Consider the following 17,070-nt stretch of genomic DNA (forward strand, 5'->3'; position numbering starts at 1 on the left):
TGATAGGCTACGTGACGATTCACGTAGCCTATCACGGCTGACTTTCCAGATCTAGCCATGACAGGCTACGTGAATTGTCACGTAGCCTATCAGGGGACTTCTTTTTTTTTTTTTTTTACTTTCGTGTTCGCGGCCGGGCGAGGCGGGAAGCCTCCTCCCCGGCCTGAATTTCAGCCGGGCGAGGCGGGAAGCCTCCCTCCCCGGCCTGAACTTCGTGGGGGGAGCAGCGAAGCGCTCCCCCCCACCGCGAACAAGCTGCGAGAAAAGGTAAGTGACTTTCGTCCACCCCTAGTGTCCATGCTACCCTCCTCAGGGAAGTTTAATGGAAGCACTGAATTAAGCCCCTGTAGTTTACCCCACACTTCTCCCCTCTCATCCACCACTGGGATATTCAAAAGCGCACTACTGTGAATGGGGAAAATAGGAAATGGGGGGAGGGGTGACCTCACCCCTTGACCATCACTGCCAGGTCACATAGTGTGTGCCCACATAGACTTATATGCAAAAAGCTTATGGATCACCCATATACCCTAGTTCCACAGTGCTATTTTGCATATAAGTCTATGGGCAAGCGCTGCAGGTCACCATGTTTTTTTAAAAACATGGATATCAAGACAGAGATGAACAGGCCCAGGTAAGTTGCGGGCTGCTTACCGAGTGCAGAGGGGGGGCTTGACTGCAGCCTGGAGGGCCAGCGAGTGGGGGAAGAGCTGGGCTGGCCCCCGGAGAATCCGAGCTGGGATGGGTTCTCACATCCCTTTCAGTATGTATCGGTCACAAATGTACCTATACATACATACAGTTCCACAAAGGAGCTGGAAATGGAGACAAACTACCCATGCTCCCATTCTGGAAGTAATTTTAGAAATTATCTTTTTTGAGCCAAAAATTGAAGAGGAGGAAGAGAACAAACCCATGGAACAACAAAAGAGCAGAAATGGAAATTTGCTCATCCCTGTTTTCTTATTTCACTCCCAAGATGGCTTTAACTGTTGCCCGGACAGTAAGAAAGTCAATTATATTGTTTTGACCATTAGCCATAATGAAAGAGAATTACATAACCACCGCCCAGCACAAACAATGAAAATCTTTGCCGAATAAGCATCTAAACAAAATGCAGATGATTCAAATCAAGAGAGAGAGGCTTCAAATAATTTCCCATGTAGCTTTTGTCGGTTTACACAGCAAAGACAAAAGGAGGTGGCTCTCTTAGTCACCAGCCAGACTCTCTTGACTTGGAAGGGAAAAATAAAACAATTTAAACAGCACCAATAATGAATCCAAGGAGGGGGCTGGGAAGGGGCGGTAAGATGAATTTTCTCTTGCTTCCTTATAAAGATAGTATTGAAAGATATAACGGGAAATGGTTTCTATGAGTACTGCACCACAATGTTCTTCAAACAGAATTTTCCTGAAACAGGAATGCTGAATAGTCATGGCCATTTGCTGACAAAAACACTCTCTTATCAGACCTACATCAACGGGAGGGGTGAATTTTGCAAATCCTTTCACCCTTGCAAAATGTACACTCCTTTTGGCATGTTTTTTGAACAGTTCAGCACTTAATAGTGAGAGAATTACATTGCCAAGTGGGAGGTATTGTTTCTCCGCCCCACCCTTTGGTACATTTATTTTGTTCAGGGCTTTTTTGGTCTTTTTTCAGTCCCTCAGAATTGCTCAAATGGGTCCCTCCTTTGTCTTCCTATTATCCCCCCCTCCCCGATCCTTCACAACTAGGTGCAAATTAACCTATATGCAGTCTTGCCATGTCAATTTCCTACTCCACTTTGGTGCTCCCCTTGACAGCTGAAACATATAAGGAAATTGACAAGACTACACATATTGGACAGCTGAATCTGCACTCTTGCACACTTGTGAAAGACCAAGGGAATTTAAAAACAACAACCCCATTTACGCAAACTTCAAGATCACACACACACACACAATTCCAATTTGGGCAAATTGCCACCATTAAAAAAACAAAAACAAAAAACACATGGTATCCACGTATCAGATTGACTCGTACAGATCGAGTCAATGCCAGTAGGGAGAAACGGAACAAACTTTGCCAGGCCCGAACTGGAAAAATCCATTGATCCATTGAAAAACCCACTAAACACAATTCTCCTACATCCCTAGTTTCAAGGCTGGCTCCTGGTTTGAAGGAGCCCTGGACAAAGCATCTTCTGATAGGCCCCCTCCTCTATCAGTGGTGGGCTTACGTGGCTGTGACAGCAGTGTTGGGTAGGGATGTAAGAACTCACCCTAGTTTGGTTCTCCATGCACTCGCTGAAGCAGCTTCCCTGCTCGCTTCCCCTCCGAACATGTGCTCGAGCCACCCACGAGTTCAGTGTATCCCCCAGCACTCACCGCTAGGGATGTTAGAGAATTCCACCATGGACTCCAATGAGGCCAGATTCTAGAGAATCCAGCCCTCTGGAGTCCGTGGAGGAACGGACTAACCCCCCCGCCACCCCCCGAAATCCCCCCGGGATGGACCTACCTTTTGCCGGCCAGTCTGGTCCGTCCACTGCCCCAGTCTGTGGCCGCCGTCCGTGAATGGAGGCCACGAATGGCTGCCACCGCCTGCTACGCCATTTGCGTCCCTGCTCTTTGCCGTGATAGGCTACGTAAATACTTACGTAGCCTATCATGGTGGCTAACAGCATGGATGCAAATGGTGTCCACTACTCTGGACACCATTTGCGTTCCCAGCCTGGCAGCGGATGGAAGTCGCACTGCGGGTGGGCCTGGCTGGCAGCTCCATGGACCTGCCATGGAGCGGAGCCGGCCAGGCCGAATTCCGGGGGGGAGGACCGGATCGCCTCCCGCTCGCTGAGGATTCCGGGGGGGCGGACCGTATTGCCTCCCGCCCACAGATCAAAATGGACCCGGGTAAGTGGCCTTTTGCACACCCCTACTCACCGTAAACCCGTTCGGTGAGCACCGCCATTTTCACGCCTTTTCTTTCTAGGAAAACAGGAAGTTAAAAAATGTGCATATTCAAATAATCCCTCTAATATTGAGCTTATTTAGCTTTCCCAGCTCGAAACTGCGCATATTTGATTATGCACATTTTTTTATCTTCCTGTTTTCCTAGAAAGCAAAGGTGCGAAAATGGCGGTGCTCACCGAACGGGTTTGCGGTGAGTACTTTGGAGCGCGAGTGGGCATGAATGGGGGGTGAACAAGGACAGCGTCTCGGCGGGCACAGTTCGGGGCTTGCGGGCAGGATTGCTCGACGAATTCCTGAACCCCGAACTGTGCTCGCAACATCCCTAGTGTAGGGTGATCTTACACATCACCAAAAAAGAGGAAATGCATCACCCCCCCAATGGACAACAGAGTACATATAATTTGCATACAATGTGCATTTGGTAATATATATGTACAGATGCACATTTCAAAATAATGATTATCATTTAAATGGAAAGGCAACAGATCTCATCATATTGGGGAAGACTGTGGCCAGGTGACCTGTGGGCCTGCTCAGTCTTCTGTCCAGGAGCTAACAGTGGATGGGCAACTTCAAGGGCTCTTTATCTTTAAAATGGACTTGGACTGGACAGCCCTTCAGAAAAGAGGATGCCTTCCAACAGAAGACTCTGACAGTTTTTCCAGTAGAGGACTATCCTCTGTAAACTAGGACCCATGGCCACCCTATCACAGTGTCCAAGGACCCCAGGTGCCTGGATCTAGCCAACCTTTTAATTTCCCACCATGAACTATGGGATTAAATAAAGGATGGCTAGATGCAGTTGCCTGGTGCTGCTTGGAATACAGAGTCTAGGGATGTCAGAGAATTCCACCACGGATTTCGGTGAGGCCGAATGCCAGTGCATTCGGCCCCCCAAAATCTGTGGCGGAACAGCCTGCCCCCCCGCCCCCCCGCAGATCCCCCCCGGGACAAGACTTACCTGGGGCGGATGTTCTGGGCAGCGGCGGCTCCGGTGGCGGCTGTGGTGGCTGCGGCTGCGGCAGCTGGTCTTCCGACTGGCTGCCACTGCCGCCATTTGCAGTCTGGAGGTTTTTTTTCTTTTTTTTTTTACAGAGACGTGATAAACTACGTAAAGATTTACGTAGCCTATTACGGCTGGGTTAAAAAAAAAAGCGAACGCAAATGGCGGCGGCTAAGGCCGCCGCCATTTGCATTCCTTCTTTTTGGCCGTCTTAGTCTATGTAAATATTTACATAGACTATTACGGCGAAAATAAAGGGGAACGCAAATAGCGTAGCGGGCGCTACTTGCGTTCCCCTTTATTTTCGCCGTAATAGTCTACGTAAATATTTACATAGACTAAGATGGCCGAAAAGAAGGAACGCAAATGGCGGCGGCCATAGCCGCCATTTGCATACGCGGTGTTGTTGTTTTTTACCCACAGCCCTCCGCTCTGGCCTGGGCCTGGCCAGCTGCTCCGCGGAGCTGCCACGGAGCACAGCCAGCCATTCGAGGATTCCGGGGGGGAGGAACGGATCGCCTCCCCTGCCCACCATAAACATAATCCGCAGAAAGGTAAGTGACTTTCGTACATCCCTAACAGAGTCAGAAAAATAATTTTTAAACAATCTGGAGGGTAAGGCTGGCATCAGCAGTAGGCCCTGCAAAGGTGTGTGCACACCAGCCCTGCATAGTTTCATAGGTCCCAGATGTTTTGCTGGCATCACGGAGAGTGCGCTGAGGGGACAGAAGTGGGTCTTCAGAAGTGGAATGTATCCATAAATCTGCCTGATTCTCAGCCTATGAATCTGCCTAGCCCAGCACGGCCTATTCTGGCTGGCAGTGTTTCTCCAAGGCTTCAGGCAGGGAGATGCCAAGTTTGAACATCACAGCTCTTAGCACGCCACCAAAGCAGAGCCTTTCCCCTCGATAGCGCAGAGCTATGTCTTTGTGCTACGGAGGTGATATAAAATGGGTGGGCTGCCATTAGCCTTTTGCGGTCTAATAAAACCCAAGTACTTAAAGGAAGAGTGCCTGCTTGGGCACAGCCTTGCACGATGAGACCAAGGACCATCCAGCCCGGCATTCTTCACAAGAATCCCAGCGACAAGAAATTCTGCAAACCACAACAAGATCCCCGCCCTTCTCTCAGCAAGCATTCGGAGGGGGCGAAGGATCACATTGTTCAGCATGAAAAGCATTTTAAAAAAAAAAATAAATAAATAAGGGGTGGTTTGTCTTTTGGTGTTTGGTTTGCGACCCCTTCCCCCCATCGAATGGCAACTTTCATGCCAAAAATCAAGCTCCATGAAAACTCAGCACAAGTCTGCTAAAACACGGTCACGTGTAGATTGAAATATGCGGGGGAGGGGGGCTCTTAAACAGCATGCCTGTTTTCTCAGTGCCACTGCAGTCATTTGTTAGAGACACAGTGAATAATGATACAAAATCCCTATTTCACAACAGTAAACAGTAGAGAAGAAATCCATGTGTGTGTGTGTGAGAGAGAGAGAAAAAGAGAGAGAGAGAGATTGTGTGGGAGAGAGAGGGGGGTGGAGAGAGACAGAGATAAATGGGGGTGGGTTGGGAACCACAAATCCCCTAAAATCCCTGCACTTCAGCAATTCCTAGTCGGGATCTGAAACTGCTTTTGACTTGCTCCTGCATTCACCTTTATTTCATAATGGGTTGGCTGAAGGAGGCAGAAGACAATTTTCCAGCCAGTTTACCATAATTGGCATGATATTTCACTGTTTATGCTGGGCGGTGTGGTGGGATTAACAGTCCTCTGGAGAAAGCAGACAGGGGTCTGTGAGCAGGCAATTTTGGATCCAGCACCTCATGGCAATGAATCCCTGCTGGTTGATTCCTCCACCACTTTGTGGTGCACTTTGGTTCGGAGGGGTTGTTCCAGCCAGTTTGAATGCATGATGCAAGAATGGAGGCCTAAGGCCACTCCTGTGGGCCATTTGTGGTCTCTACTCCAAAAAGAGTAAGTGAGGCCTAGGCAGGGCAAGCTCTGGGCTTGAGGGGGCCCTCAGGTGGGCTCCCTCATATGTCAATAAGCCCCCAGCCACATCAGTGGCATCCATGGGCAGTTATGAGCTGCCATTTTAAATTTCCAACAATGCCTTTGATGCAGCATCACTCCAGAGCATTGTGGGAAATGTAAAATGGTGTCTTGTAAGTGTTAGCACCACTGGGCCCTGCTGGGGCACTGGCGCCCCAGCAGTTGCGAGAAGGTGCGCGGTTCTTCTGACACCAGGTCTGGTCCTGGGCTGGGCCAGCACTCTTGCTAGTCTCTCTCAGGAGCAGTGACACCGGTGCCTTTCGGTGGGCAGAATTGCTGATCCACAGAGAAAGGGAGGAAGAGCAAAGTGTGGTGCACCGACCAACATGCTGGTCTGTCATCCTCAGTGCTGGTGTGGCAGTACCAGTGGCCAGCTGGGTCAACCCAAGACCACGTGGCACCTAAGGGGAAGACAGCCATTCTAGCACACCCTCCATTTGTTCAGCTTCTTAATACCTTACTCTTTAATTGCACTTGTAGCCCATTTCAAAGGCATTATCTCCATGATTATTTCTCCACACATCCCTGCCGTGACTTCAAGCATGGGCAATTTGCACGCATGAGTTCTCACTGTCGCATAAAACAATTTTCACCCATGAATCTGAGTGCAAAAAATCAGAAGAAGTCACACCATTTGTGGAATGTTGTAAATTCCTCCCTTGGAACGCCCCTCCTCCCCCCACCCCCATCAATACAACGTGAGCCACGCAAGTCAATGTTGCCAGCTATGTAAGAGAAGAGTAACTGTTTGTATTGTTTGTTTCAGCTCTTGAATGGATAGCTGAGTTGATAGCTCATCACAGGCACCCCTGAGCCTGGCACCTCAGAACCAGCTCTGGTGGAGAGGAGAGAAGGGCTCTCTGCACATGTTCAAAGCCACTCTCTCCTTTATTAGTGTCAGGATTCCCCTTATGACCTGGACCCCCTGAGCAACTCCTTAAGGATCGCTTGCCTCCTTAGGAGTCCCACCTTCCTTCTTTTAAACTTCCCCCTTCCTAATAATGTGGGGTTTAGGTTGTAGACGTGGGGTGATTGATACTCTAGACACAGGGGTTAATCACAACAGTTTACTGGTAAATTAAAGCAACCAAATCACAACTAAAGTTATTTACACAATACAGCTGAGTGATACAAAAGGAATTAAGAGAAAATAAAAGTTGCAAAACACAAGTTCCTTTACCCTAGCTGTCCCTAGACTTTTCTAGGCTGCTTCTTCCTGCTCCCTCTTCAGGCTCTAGTCTCCCCAACTCTGACTCTGACTCTCTTGCTCATTCTCCTTATATACCCTCCTCCCTCAAAACCAAAAGTACTGCTTCAAACCTGAAGAAATGAAACTTGACTGGGGAAATGAAACTGAAACTTAACCATGGAAATGAAACTCCTCCTCCCAGGGATACCCCCTCCTAACAAAAACCCAAGCCTGACCTTTCCCCCCTTTGCCTCTGTAGGCCTCAAGCTTCGGAATTAGTACTTCACATACCCTTGTGTGACTTCAAGCATGAAACATTTTCTAGGCTCAAGTCTTGGTAACTCCTGGCTTGAAATAAGCCTTAATCTCACCCCCACCCCCTTTGGAAAAAAGAGTAAACATATATTAGTTCAGATGTAAAGTATCTTTATATTAAAACAGGCTACATCTGAGCCTAGTGCCCAGTCATGCTACCTCTTCCCTTCTCCCTTCTTAGCATGCTGCAATTGAAGACTCCCTGGGGTAATGAACCATGGTTTCCTGCTACATCTGGTTACCAGGACTGGAGTAAACCAGGATCCAAACCCAACTTCAAACCATTCTGATCTTGGTAACCATGAGTCAGTGGGCACATTTGGAATTTTGAAAGCATACTCTGGACATTCTCACAAAATGGCTGCCATTCATACAATGGCTACCAGTTGGCCAGTCACAAAACTCTATTTTGCAGAAGGCCAACTGGTGAGACTAAAAGAACAGTAACTTGCCCAAGAACCTGAGTACAAGGCAGAGATGAGGTCTGAGCTCCAAAATGCAAAAACACTCTTTTGAACCCAAGTAAAGATGACACAGGAGGAGAGCACATCTCTTTGCAGCATGCCTGCCTCCCAGTTAATTTTTTCTAAAGAAACACAAATCAAGAAGGGTAGAGAGTCTGTGTGTGTGTGTGTGTGTGCGCATGCAAAGAGAGGTGTTCACGGACATCATGTTGGGGAGTCCAGCTATAGCATCTCAGTCCCAACATAACAGGAGACTAGGGTTAGTTAACCCAGGAAGTCCTCAATCACTGCATGTCAAGAAGGACAGGAGAGAGAAATGGCAGCACACGTGGGCATAAGGCTCGGAATATGTTACGCCAAAAACAGGCCATTAAAAAGACAGAACTCTCCCAAATCTTGGAGGCCCAGGCCCATGTAGAAATTGAATGTGTACTTCATGAATACCTTGGGGCGTTTCCATTCCACTTTTCCTGGTGGAGGGCCACTGTAGAAGAGTGATGCATCAGAAGCTGGAAATTCAGGGTCTTCAAAGAGCTTTCTTTGTTCAAGGCACTCCTGCTTGAGTTCTTCATACTTTTGGTTTTTGAAGGGTTTTACTGATGCAGTGGAACACATGGCACTGGACAAAATGAAGACAGATTGTTTTGTAGACACTGCTTATCACCAAATCAGCTTGACTCAGACCAGCAAGAAGTGAATTCAGGGCAAGAACAATAATTTTATCATTGATCTCAAATGATGGATCACACATTAAAATCAGAGTTCAGATGGAGCAGAGCTGATGGTGTGCATGCTAATAAAGAGCTACATGTCTAAACACTTCTGGCATTCTCTCTTTCTCTCTTACAGACAGAGAGAAACATAGGCTGCCTTCTTACATACATAGCAATGGAGGTCAGAGTCTATTTGGCTATCTAGCCTAGTAATATTGTTCACTCTGACCAGAGCTGGCGTCAAGGGTCATCATAGTTGGACACTCACCAAGGGTGAGCAGGGGGCCCACACACAAGAGCCCCTGCAACCTAGCAGGGGGTCCACACACAAGAGCCCCTGCAACCTGCTTGTTCACCTGCCTCTCTCACTGGCTTGGACAATGGTAGTGGTGGTGTGAAGGAGGAGGAGGAGATGCCATGGCCTACTTTCTCTCTGCTTGTCAAGCAAGCAAGTGGTAGCAATCAGTTCTGTTCCAGGAAGCATTCTTTAAACGACCAGCCATGATTTTTATTGGCATTCTGTTCTTAATAATTTTAATGTGCTGTTTTAATATTTTATCTTTTTTTTACTATTGTACTTCTTGTGTTCACTACTCCGGAATCTGTTTGGATGGGGAGTGGTATACAAATGTTTTAAATAAATAAATAAAATGAATAAAACATGAGAAAAAGGATCAAGAGAAGCTGACAGTAATGCTTTTGCGGAGGCAGACTCCCTGAGGGAGAGGGGCTGTTTGAGGATATCTTTGCCCTCCAAAGCCTGGAGCAGGGACTGACTCTGACCAGTAATAGCTTTCCAACGTCTCAAGCAGAGGTCTTTCTCATCACCTGCTTCCTGATCTGTTTAACTGGAGATACCAGTGGTGTGGAAGCTGCTTCGCTGTGGTGGAATTTAACATGGTGACTGGCTGCTTGCTAATAATACAAGCACATGAGCTGGATCCGTGGGTCCTTCTCATGGGATCAGTACCATTCCAGAAATAAAATGAGCCCTGCCCATGTGGTTGTGTCATGTGCAACCCACTGCTTCAGGGGATCACACTTCAGGGAAGGGACTTTCATGCCTCGCAACTACACCAATCCTGTAATGCTTGCTAAGAGGGAAGTCACACTGCATGAAATGGGCTTACTTCCAAGGACAGGACCACAGGATTGCAGTTAGGGATGTCATCTGTTTCTGTGGACTCTGGCCCCTTCTCCCCAATTTTCTGAATTTGCGCACATTTGCATTTGCACAAATTCACATGAGCCATGGGGGTTTTTCCCCTGAAATCCTGGAAACTTTTCCATTTTTAAATTTAAAAATGTAAATAGGAATGTGTGCAAATTGCAGGGTGCAATCTGCATGATTTATGCACACTTCAGCCGCAATTTGCGTAATTTACACAAGGTATGGCCACAATTTTTGCAAATTATGAGCAAAACTAGTGTAAATCATACAAATTGTGCCCTACAATTTGTGCACATTTCTATTTATGTAATTACAAAAAGAAAAAGAAAAAAACCACCAGGAAAGAGCAGGCACAACTTGATGAAGGTAGGCTTGGGCCATCTTGTGGGGAAGTGAGCCGAAGGCCAGGGGGTCAAGCTGACAAAAGCTCATTGAGCGCCACTGCCCTGGACGGATTCCTCCAACATCTGTAATTGTAGTTTGTCATACCGTTTTATGCCCAAAGCTGCCTGCTTCTTGTCAGTCTGGGTTCCGGATACAGAGCATCTACAGGGTTCCAATACTGTTAGGCCATAACATTACAATTTATTTTTGAATTGCACAGTAAGCAACCCCATTAAGCTTTACAAAACTGTTGATGGGAAAATTTTTATTTTATTGCTTGAAGCTTGCAAAACTCTGCACACAGTTGCTTGTACAAGCATATGAACTCCTCCATCACCAGAATTGATTCCAGAGGGTCATAGGTTAACTCTGAGTGTACCAATTTTTGGTACAATTGATGTACCAATTTTTCCACTACAAAAAACTGTGCTCTGTATGGTTGCCAACTTTTGAATTGGGCTTTTTGGCTGTGCTCTTAACAGCCACTCGGTAGCAGGTAGGTTTGGGCGGGGGGGTGGGATTTGATTGGTCCACTCTTTAAAGCTCCCTAGTGAGGTTCGCCTGGCACCTACATTGTATTCCTTCCGGTGCCAGGTGAAGACCTTTTTATTTTCCCAGGCATTTGAGCATTTTAGCTTTCTAGACTTTTAGCTTTGCTGTTTTAAATCTGTATTTTAAATTCCTGTACTGCTGCTAGGTTTTATTGTGGTTGTATTATCATATTGTGGTTTTAATGTTCTATATATTTTAAATTGTTTTATTGTGTGCCGTTTGGTTTTAATTTTTGTGAACCGCCCAAAGAGCTTCGGCTATTGGGCATTATAGAAAAATAAATAAATAAATAAAGTGTATTGACCTAATTCACACTTCCCAGAGTAATACGCAGATCAAAACACAGTCGTCCTTTGGACTGCACACTTATCTCAATTTTACGATGCAGTTCTTGGCTCAAAAATGCATACAAAAATGTGTATATTGGGAAATACTGCATACATTACAGAAACGAATGCATATATAAGGGAAAGCTGAGTACAAAAATAAATGCAAATTTGTATGCATTTTAAAAAACAAAATTGCAGAATGATGCAGAAATTGGACAGAATGGATTTACGACTGGATGCGTGCAAAACTGTCACAGAGCAGATATAGACTGATTTGTCCATCCCTGTTAACAAGTGATAACATTTAACTCCATGCAATGAAAAACTTCACTAATTCCTGCATATTAAATACTGTTAAAGGCATAGCTAGAGGGCAGTTGGAAAAATTGGCAACACTTGTGTCCTTTGAATGGGACAAACATCTCATGTGTTTGGAATCAAGAGCGCATCAAGCCCATTGACTTGACTTACTTCTGCATATTTCCAAATGTGCAGGGATTTGCCAGGAATGGGGGAAAAAAATGGTTGGCTGAATCTACCTGCAGGTCAGTGGTTTTGTACGTTCCTTTCTTATAATTTAGTTTTTCCCACCAAGCTGAATGCATCCCTGCTGGGTATGCATGTTGTCCCACATCTTGATTTAGCTGCCTGCCTGAGAGTGGCAAAACAAAACGCATACAATTCAACTGTTCTTCAGGTTTCTCTAAAACACTGGCAGGGAATCTGTGGCCCTCCAGATGTTGTTGAACTACAACTCCCATCAGCCCTGACTGTTAACCCTGCTGGTCTAGAAATTTGCATTTGCATGGGGGGTGGATGCATCTTGACACTAGAGCACATGTATATAAAGACAGTCAAATGGACATTTATACACACAGGCACCCCCCCCCCCATACACACACACCCTAATACCTGCCTATCCAGATAGTAAGTGCTGCTGAATACGTTTGAGCTGCAGCTATTCTGTCATACATATAACTAGATCCATTGTGAGTTAAACAACCTACTAAACTTTCAGATGTTTAAAGCAAAAATGGAACTGTTAGTCACTTTACTAGCACACCCATCTTCAAAGGCCTGTGCAGGATGGATATAATCTGTATTTAAATACGGATTTTTAAAATATGTCCCCCCACCCTTGGAATGCACATTTCTGATTTTGTCTCAACATATGCACTTTTCAGTGCATTGTGATGCATTGTTTTAGCTGAGAACTGCACCGCCACATTTGGAGAAGTACAACATTGAAAGGATAGTGACATTCTGATGCAGTGGATCAGGTCAGTTGATAGCGAGCCTCTAAAAGGCCAAATTCCTCAGGTATCCCTATGAGTAACGGAAAGTGGGTGTGTTATGAGTATACAAAGTGTGCCCCCATTTTCACCTGTGAAATGTTTAAAGCAGACTTTCCTAACCTTGGGTCCCCAAATGTCATTGGACTGGAACCCCCATCATCCCCAGCCAGTGTGGCCAGTGGCCATGGGTCATGGGAGTTGTAGTCTAACTTCTGGGGACCCAAGGATGGGAAAGGCTGTGTTAGAGGGCATGAAGGTGGGATTTTTAAGCCTATGGCAGGCCACAATACATAATTGTATGAAAGGGGCTCGGTCATTAAAGCAATTCTCTAAAACAAGCTTCTACAATTATAGGCCTTAACATTCCTTTGCTTATAAAAATGACACATGTTGAGCTAATATCTTGAAACATGGCACCTGCTGTGTACTTCAAGTGATCTTCAATTGTGCCAAATTTATAACCAATCTGATAAAAATGCCGCAGGTATAGCAAGTTAAATAATACATGCACTTTATTTGTTTTATTTAAACCATTTGTATCCCCCTCTGTATCATTAAGATCTCAGGCATGGTTCATGGTCTGTATCTAGATTGGTGGATCCCAAGTTCTACAAGATGTTAAATACCCAGTGCATCTTTCACAAGGCATTCCCTCCACATCTAACAGATGAAAATAGAGACATGTTTGTAACACTCCAAATCTCCTTCTGAGAATTACTGCCTGAATCGCCCCTTTCCCCAAACACACAAATGTACACTATTATAAGGGTGGGAAACTTCTGGCTGTCCAGATGTTTGGCCTGCAACTCCCATGATCCTTCACCATTGGCTATATAGGGATGGGGGAGAAGTTCATTCATTCTCTTAATTCACACTTTTGAACCAATATGCAAACCGACACTCAGTTATTCTTCAAAATTTCACGTCTCTGAATTTTTCAATCCAGTTCTACAGCAAAATCTGCATGCAAATATGTGTATATTAGTGGAGAGTGCTCAGAAAAGTGTGTTTATTAGCAGGACTCAATTGTTCCTGATAAATAGGGTCAGTCAGAGTGTATGATATGGAGGCACATAAGAAAAATGTGCAATGAAACACAAATCTTGATACCAGATGATATTTTATGTGGTCACAATTAAATGAAGGATATTTCTATTTTTGTAGCGTGTGTAGCTGGCAGAGACCATGACATTTCCAAAACAGCGTTCAGCCTTCCGATACCGTGGGTGTCTGTTTCTATTTCTGCCTGCAGCAACAAACAGATTTTGTGTAAACTTTTTTGGCCCGGGAAAAAATGTACACAGCACAGCAGCCTGCTTTGGTAGCCGGTCCTTTTAACTCCTTAAGGCATGGATTGCAGTTTTGCACTGGGCCACAATCCTCAATATTATTCATGCTCAAATTTAGCCATTTTTGCCACCGTCAACACATCATCGGTTGGTATCACTCAGCTCAGCGAATGCTGCATATTGGATGGGAAGATATTGATACACGAATCCTGTAAAAAAAATAGTCATTGTATACTGACACAATCACTTACCTTGATTGAACTGACTTTGCTCCCTGGGTTCCTGAGCTTTCAAGCAAACACACACAGAAAGTTCCCCAAACACTACTGCAAACAGAGAACTCCTGACTTCTTAACCTGACAACCCTTTGGACTGTACCAAGAGCCAATCATCCAAGGGGGAGGCTCATAATAACTTCAGTCTGTTTCTCCCTTGAACTTCAGCTTGCAATATGCAGTTGTGAGTCATGTAGGAACATAAGAAATCATAGCCAGAAAGGAACTTACTTTGGTTCATTCCTGGGATACATCTGTTAAAAGAATCACCGCCAATGGCCTGTTGTTTAAAAACAAACAAACAAACAAGGAGATACTGGAAAGGAGGGCTCTTGAGCATTTTTGGAATCCCTTTGGGCTACATTGGGCTAGCATTGGAATGGCATTCATTTAAAAAGAAAAGAAAAAGGATTCAGCTTGTTTGCAAAGTAGTATTCCTTATATTTCACTGAAGTGAAGCTATGGTAGAGTGCTTTCCTGTCTCCATGCTGTTTCTTCACAGCAGGCTGAGCTCAGCGGGTTTCTATCCGTTAAGAGACAAATGTTGGATCTCAGACATGCCACCAATCAGTACGATGGCACTGTGTCCTTTGAAGAAGATGGCCTGCTATTTGAAGGCATCCTCCATTTATGGGGTGGGCAACCTATGGAGGTCCAGGGGCCATTTTTGCCCCCCCGGACCCTCACCGCAGTCCACAGGGTGCTGCACAGTCCCTGGGGCCCCCTCTCCCACGGAAAGGGCAGAAGTTGCCAGTTTGCTGTTGACATTGTTCCAAGCTAAATTTCGCCCTTTGGACACTCTGTAGCCACTCATAGAAGCTCATAAAATTATAAGGATGGCCTAGAAGACCATCGAGTCCAACCACCCCCTTCTCCATGCAGGAAGCCTGATTCCCAGGCGGTCTCCCATCCAAGTATTAACCAGGGCTGACCCTGTTTAGCTTCTGAAATCAGACGCATCCAACCCTTTTCCCAACCGTGCTTTATTTGAAAAGCTCTCCCACCCAAGTTCAGTTTAAAGAGGGAGAACCCTAAGAAGGGAGAACAGCAGGGCTCTTGAACATGTCCATCCACAGTTCGTGCCTGGAGAGCAGGCTGAATAGTAGGCACATGCAGGGCAGTGTGGGATATATATTTTTTATCTCTTCCACCACTCTGGTGGGATATATTTCCATTAAAAATTTATTTATTTATTTATTTGTAACATTTCTATCCCGCCCTATATCATTAAGATCTCAGGGCGGCTTACAGATAAAATGAATTTAAACCGTATAAAACAATAAATAATTTAAACACCTAAAAACATAGTAAACTATTAAACAAGCTCATACCAGTTAAAATCTAAAACAATAAAACCATTAAAGCAATGTGCTAGGGAATGCATTTAGCCCTCAAAGGATTTGGTAAAAAGCCATGTTTTTACTTGGTGCCAAAATGAGACCAATATCTGTGCCAATCGTGCCTCCAAGGGGAGGGAATTCCACAACCGGGGTGCCACAGCAGAGAAGGCCCTCTTCCACTTCCCACTATAGTGTATGTCTCATACTGGTGGGACACAGAGGAAGGCCCCTCCAACAGATAATTATAGTAATTATTTGTACATTTGCACCTATACTTCTACATAAGCATATACACATTTTATGCAAACCTGTGCCCTCTTTTTTTGGTCTGTTTTGGTGACTAATACATGACCATCCTACCAACCATTGTAGGCTTGCTAGGGTTTGACCTGAATATTCAGAATTCTTTTAAAGGCTCCTTTTCAGGATCTCAAGACAATTAATGAAATTTGAGGATGAGAGGCCAGAATCAAGGGCCAGGCTAATTTCTGCTGGGTATAAGGAGATTCCCCCCGCCCCGCATTAGTACTGAGCACATGTTCATCAGGTCGTATCCTGGGCCCAAGGTATCATCTTCTGCTCTAACAGGCTTCACTGTTGGAGCTGTGGGGAAGCTTGGGTGGGGAGCCCATTTCAGAAGTGCATACATTTTAAAAATGTGCACAATTGATGCAGACATTTGGAAAAAATGCACACAGAAATACGGATGGATTTTCATGTGAAAAGGGGTAAAAAAGCTCAACAATCTGATACGGACTCGAGTCGGAACAAGCTTTGAGATGTAATTTGGAGAACTTCAGTGAGCTCGAGTTTTGCTGATTTGCACATCCCTAGATAGGGTAGAACCTTCAGTATTGTGACACAGCAAAGGTCTCCAGCAATGGAAAAAAACCCTGGTATTTATTTATTTTATTTTATTTAATATTTCTTGGCTGCCTTTCAGGTATAAAGAAGAGGGGGTGTTACACGAAGGTCCCTATTTTTTCATCTGTGAATGTTAGACAGGAAGCTTTCCATATTAGGATCTGTGCACCTTGGGGCTTTTGATAGTAGCTTTCATGGCACAGGAATGGCTGCCACTGTCATGGGAAAGCGGCCTAGATCTACACAGGCAGAGGAATGAGGTGGTAGAGTCCTGCAGTAGCAGAGTGGACTGTACTATTTCATACCAGGGGGATGTTCTGTTTTTTAACATAAACAACAACATCTCCCTCTTTATTTATAAAAATCCAGCATGTCAGTGAGAAGAGTTTAGCTTTGCAAAAAGTTCCTGACATTATCGCTTACTACACACAGAGAGATTTTTTTGCTTCCAAAATTATTCTCATCCAAAGTTCTCCCCAGGTTTAGGAGTTCTGAATTGCCTGATCTTGTTCATGATGCAGAACTGGTTCACTGGGTTTTTCCATTGTTTTAGTTTCTTCTTCTTCTTCTTCTTCTTCCAGATTTTATACGGAGCGCTGTGCAGGTAAAGTTGGCTGCAGCTTTCAATTTCTCCAATTCACTGGTGTCTTCTTTTCTCTGTATTGGGTTAGGCAGCCTTTTTGGACCCATGAGCACATTTGGTAATTTGAGAAACTCTCCATGGCACCACCATAAAATGGCTGCCATGGGAGGTGTAACTAATCACAAAGAACAAGTAACCTGCCCCAAAGGTACAGGGCCAATGTGGTGTCTGAGCCCCAACACACTAAATTCCTTTGAACCCAAAGTTTTGAGCACCACCAGAAACTGTCCCAGAAGGCCA

At 45.2% G+C, this 17,070-nt stretch overlaps 1 protein-coding gene across 1 annotated transcript in view; it reads right to left on the reverse strand.

Moving 5' to 3' along the window:
* The window catches only part of CAPN6 (calpain 6), a 111,046-nt gene extending 96,883 nt beyond the window's left edge, over window positions 1-14,163 (reverse strand). Inside the window, exons 1-2 of the mRNA XM_084814147.1 lie at window positions 13,960-14,163; window positions 8,420-8,594 (exon numbers count right to left, since the gene is read on the reverse strand). Coding sequence (XP_084670273.1) covers window positions 8,420-8,590 — 171 coding nt within the window. The 5' untranslated portion in view covers window positions 8,591-8,594; window positions 13,960-14,163. The remainder of the gene's footprint in view (window positions 1-8,419; window positions 8,595-13,959) is intronic.
* Between the last annotated feature and the right edge of the window lie 2,907 nt (window positions 14,164-17,070).

This window comes from Heloderma suspectum, chromosome 9, assembly GCF_057233095.1.
Source record: "Heloderma suspectum isolate Gila_16-S chromosome 9, 16-S_ref, whole genome shotgun sequence".
In the NCBI taxonomy this organism is placed as follows: Eukaryota; Metazoa; Chordata; class Lepidosauria; order Squamata; family Helodermatidae; genus Heloderma; species Heloderma suspectum.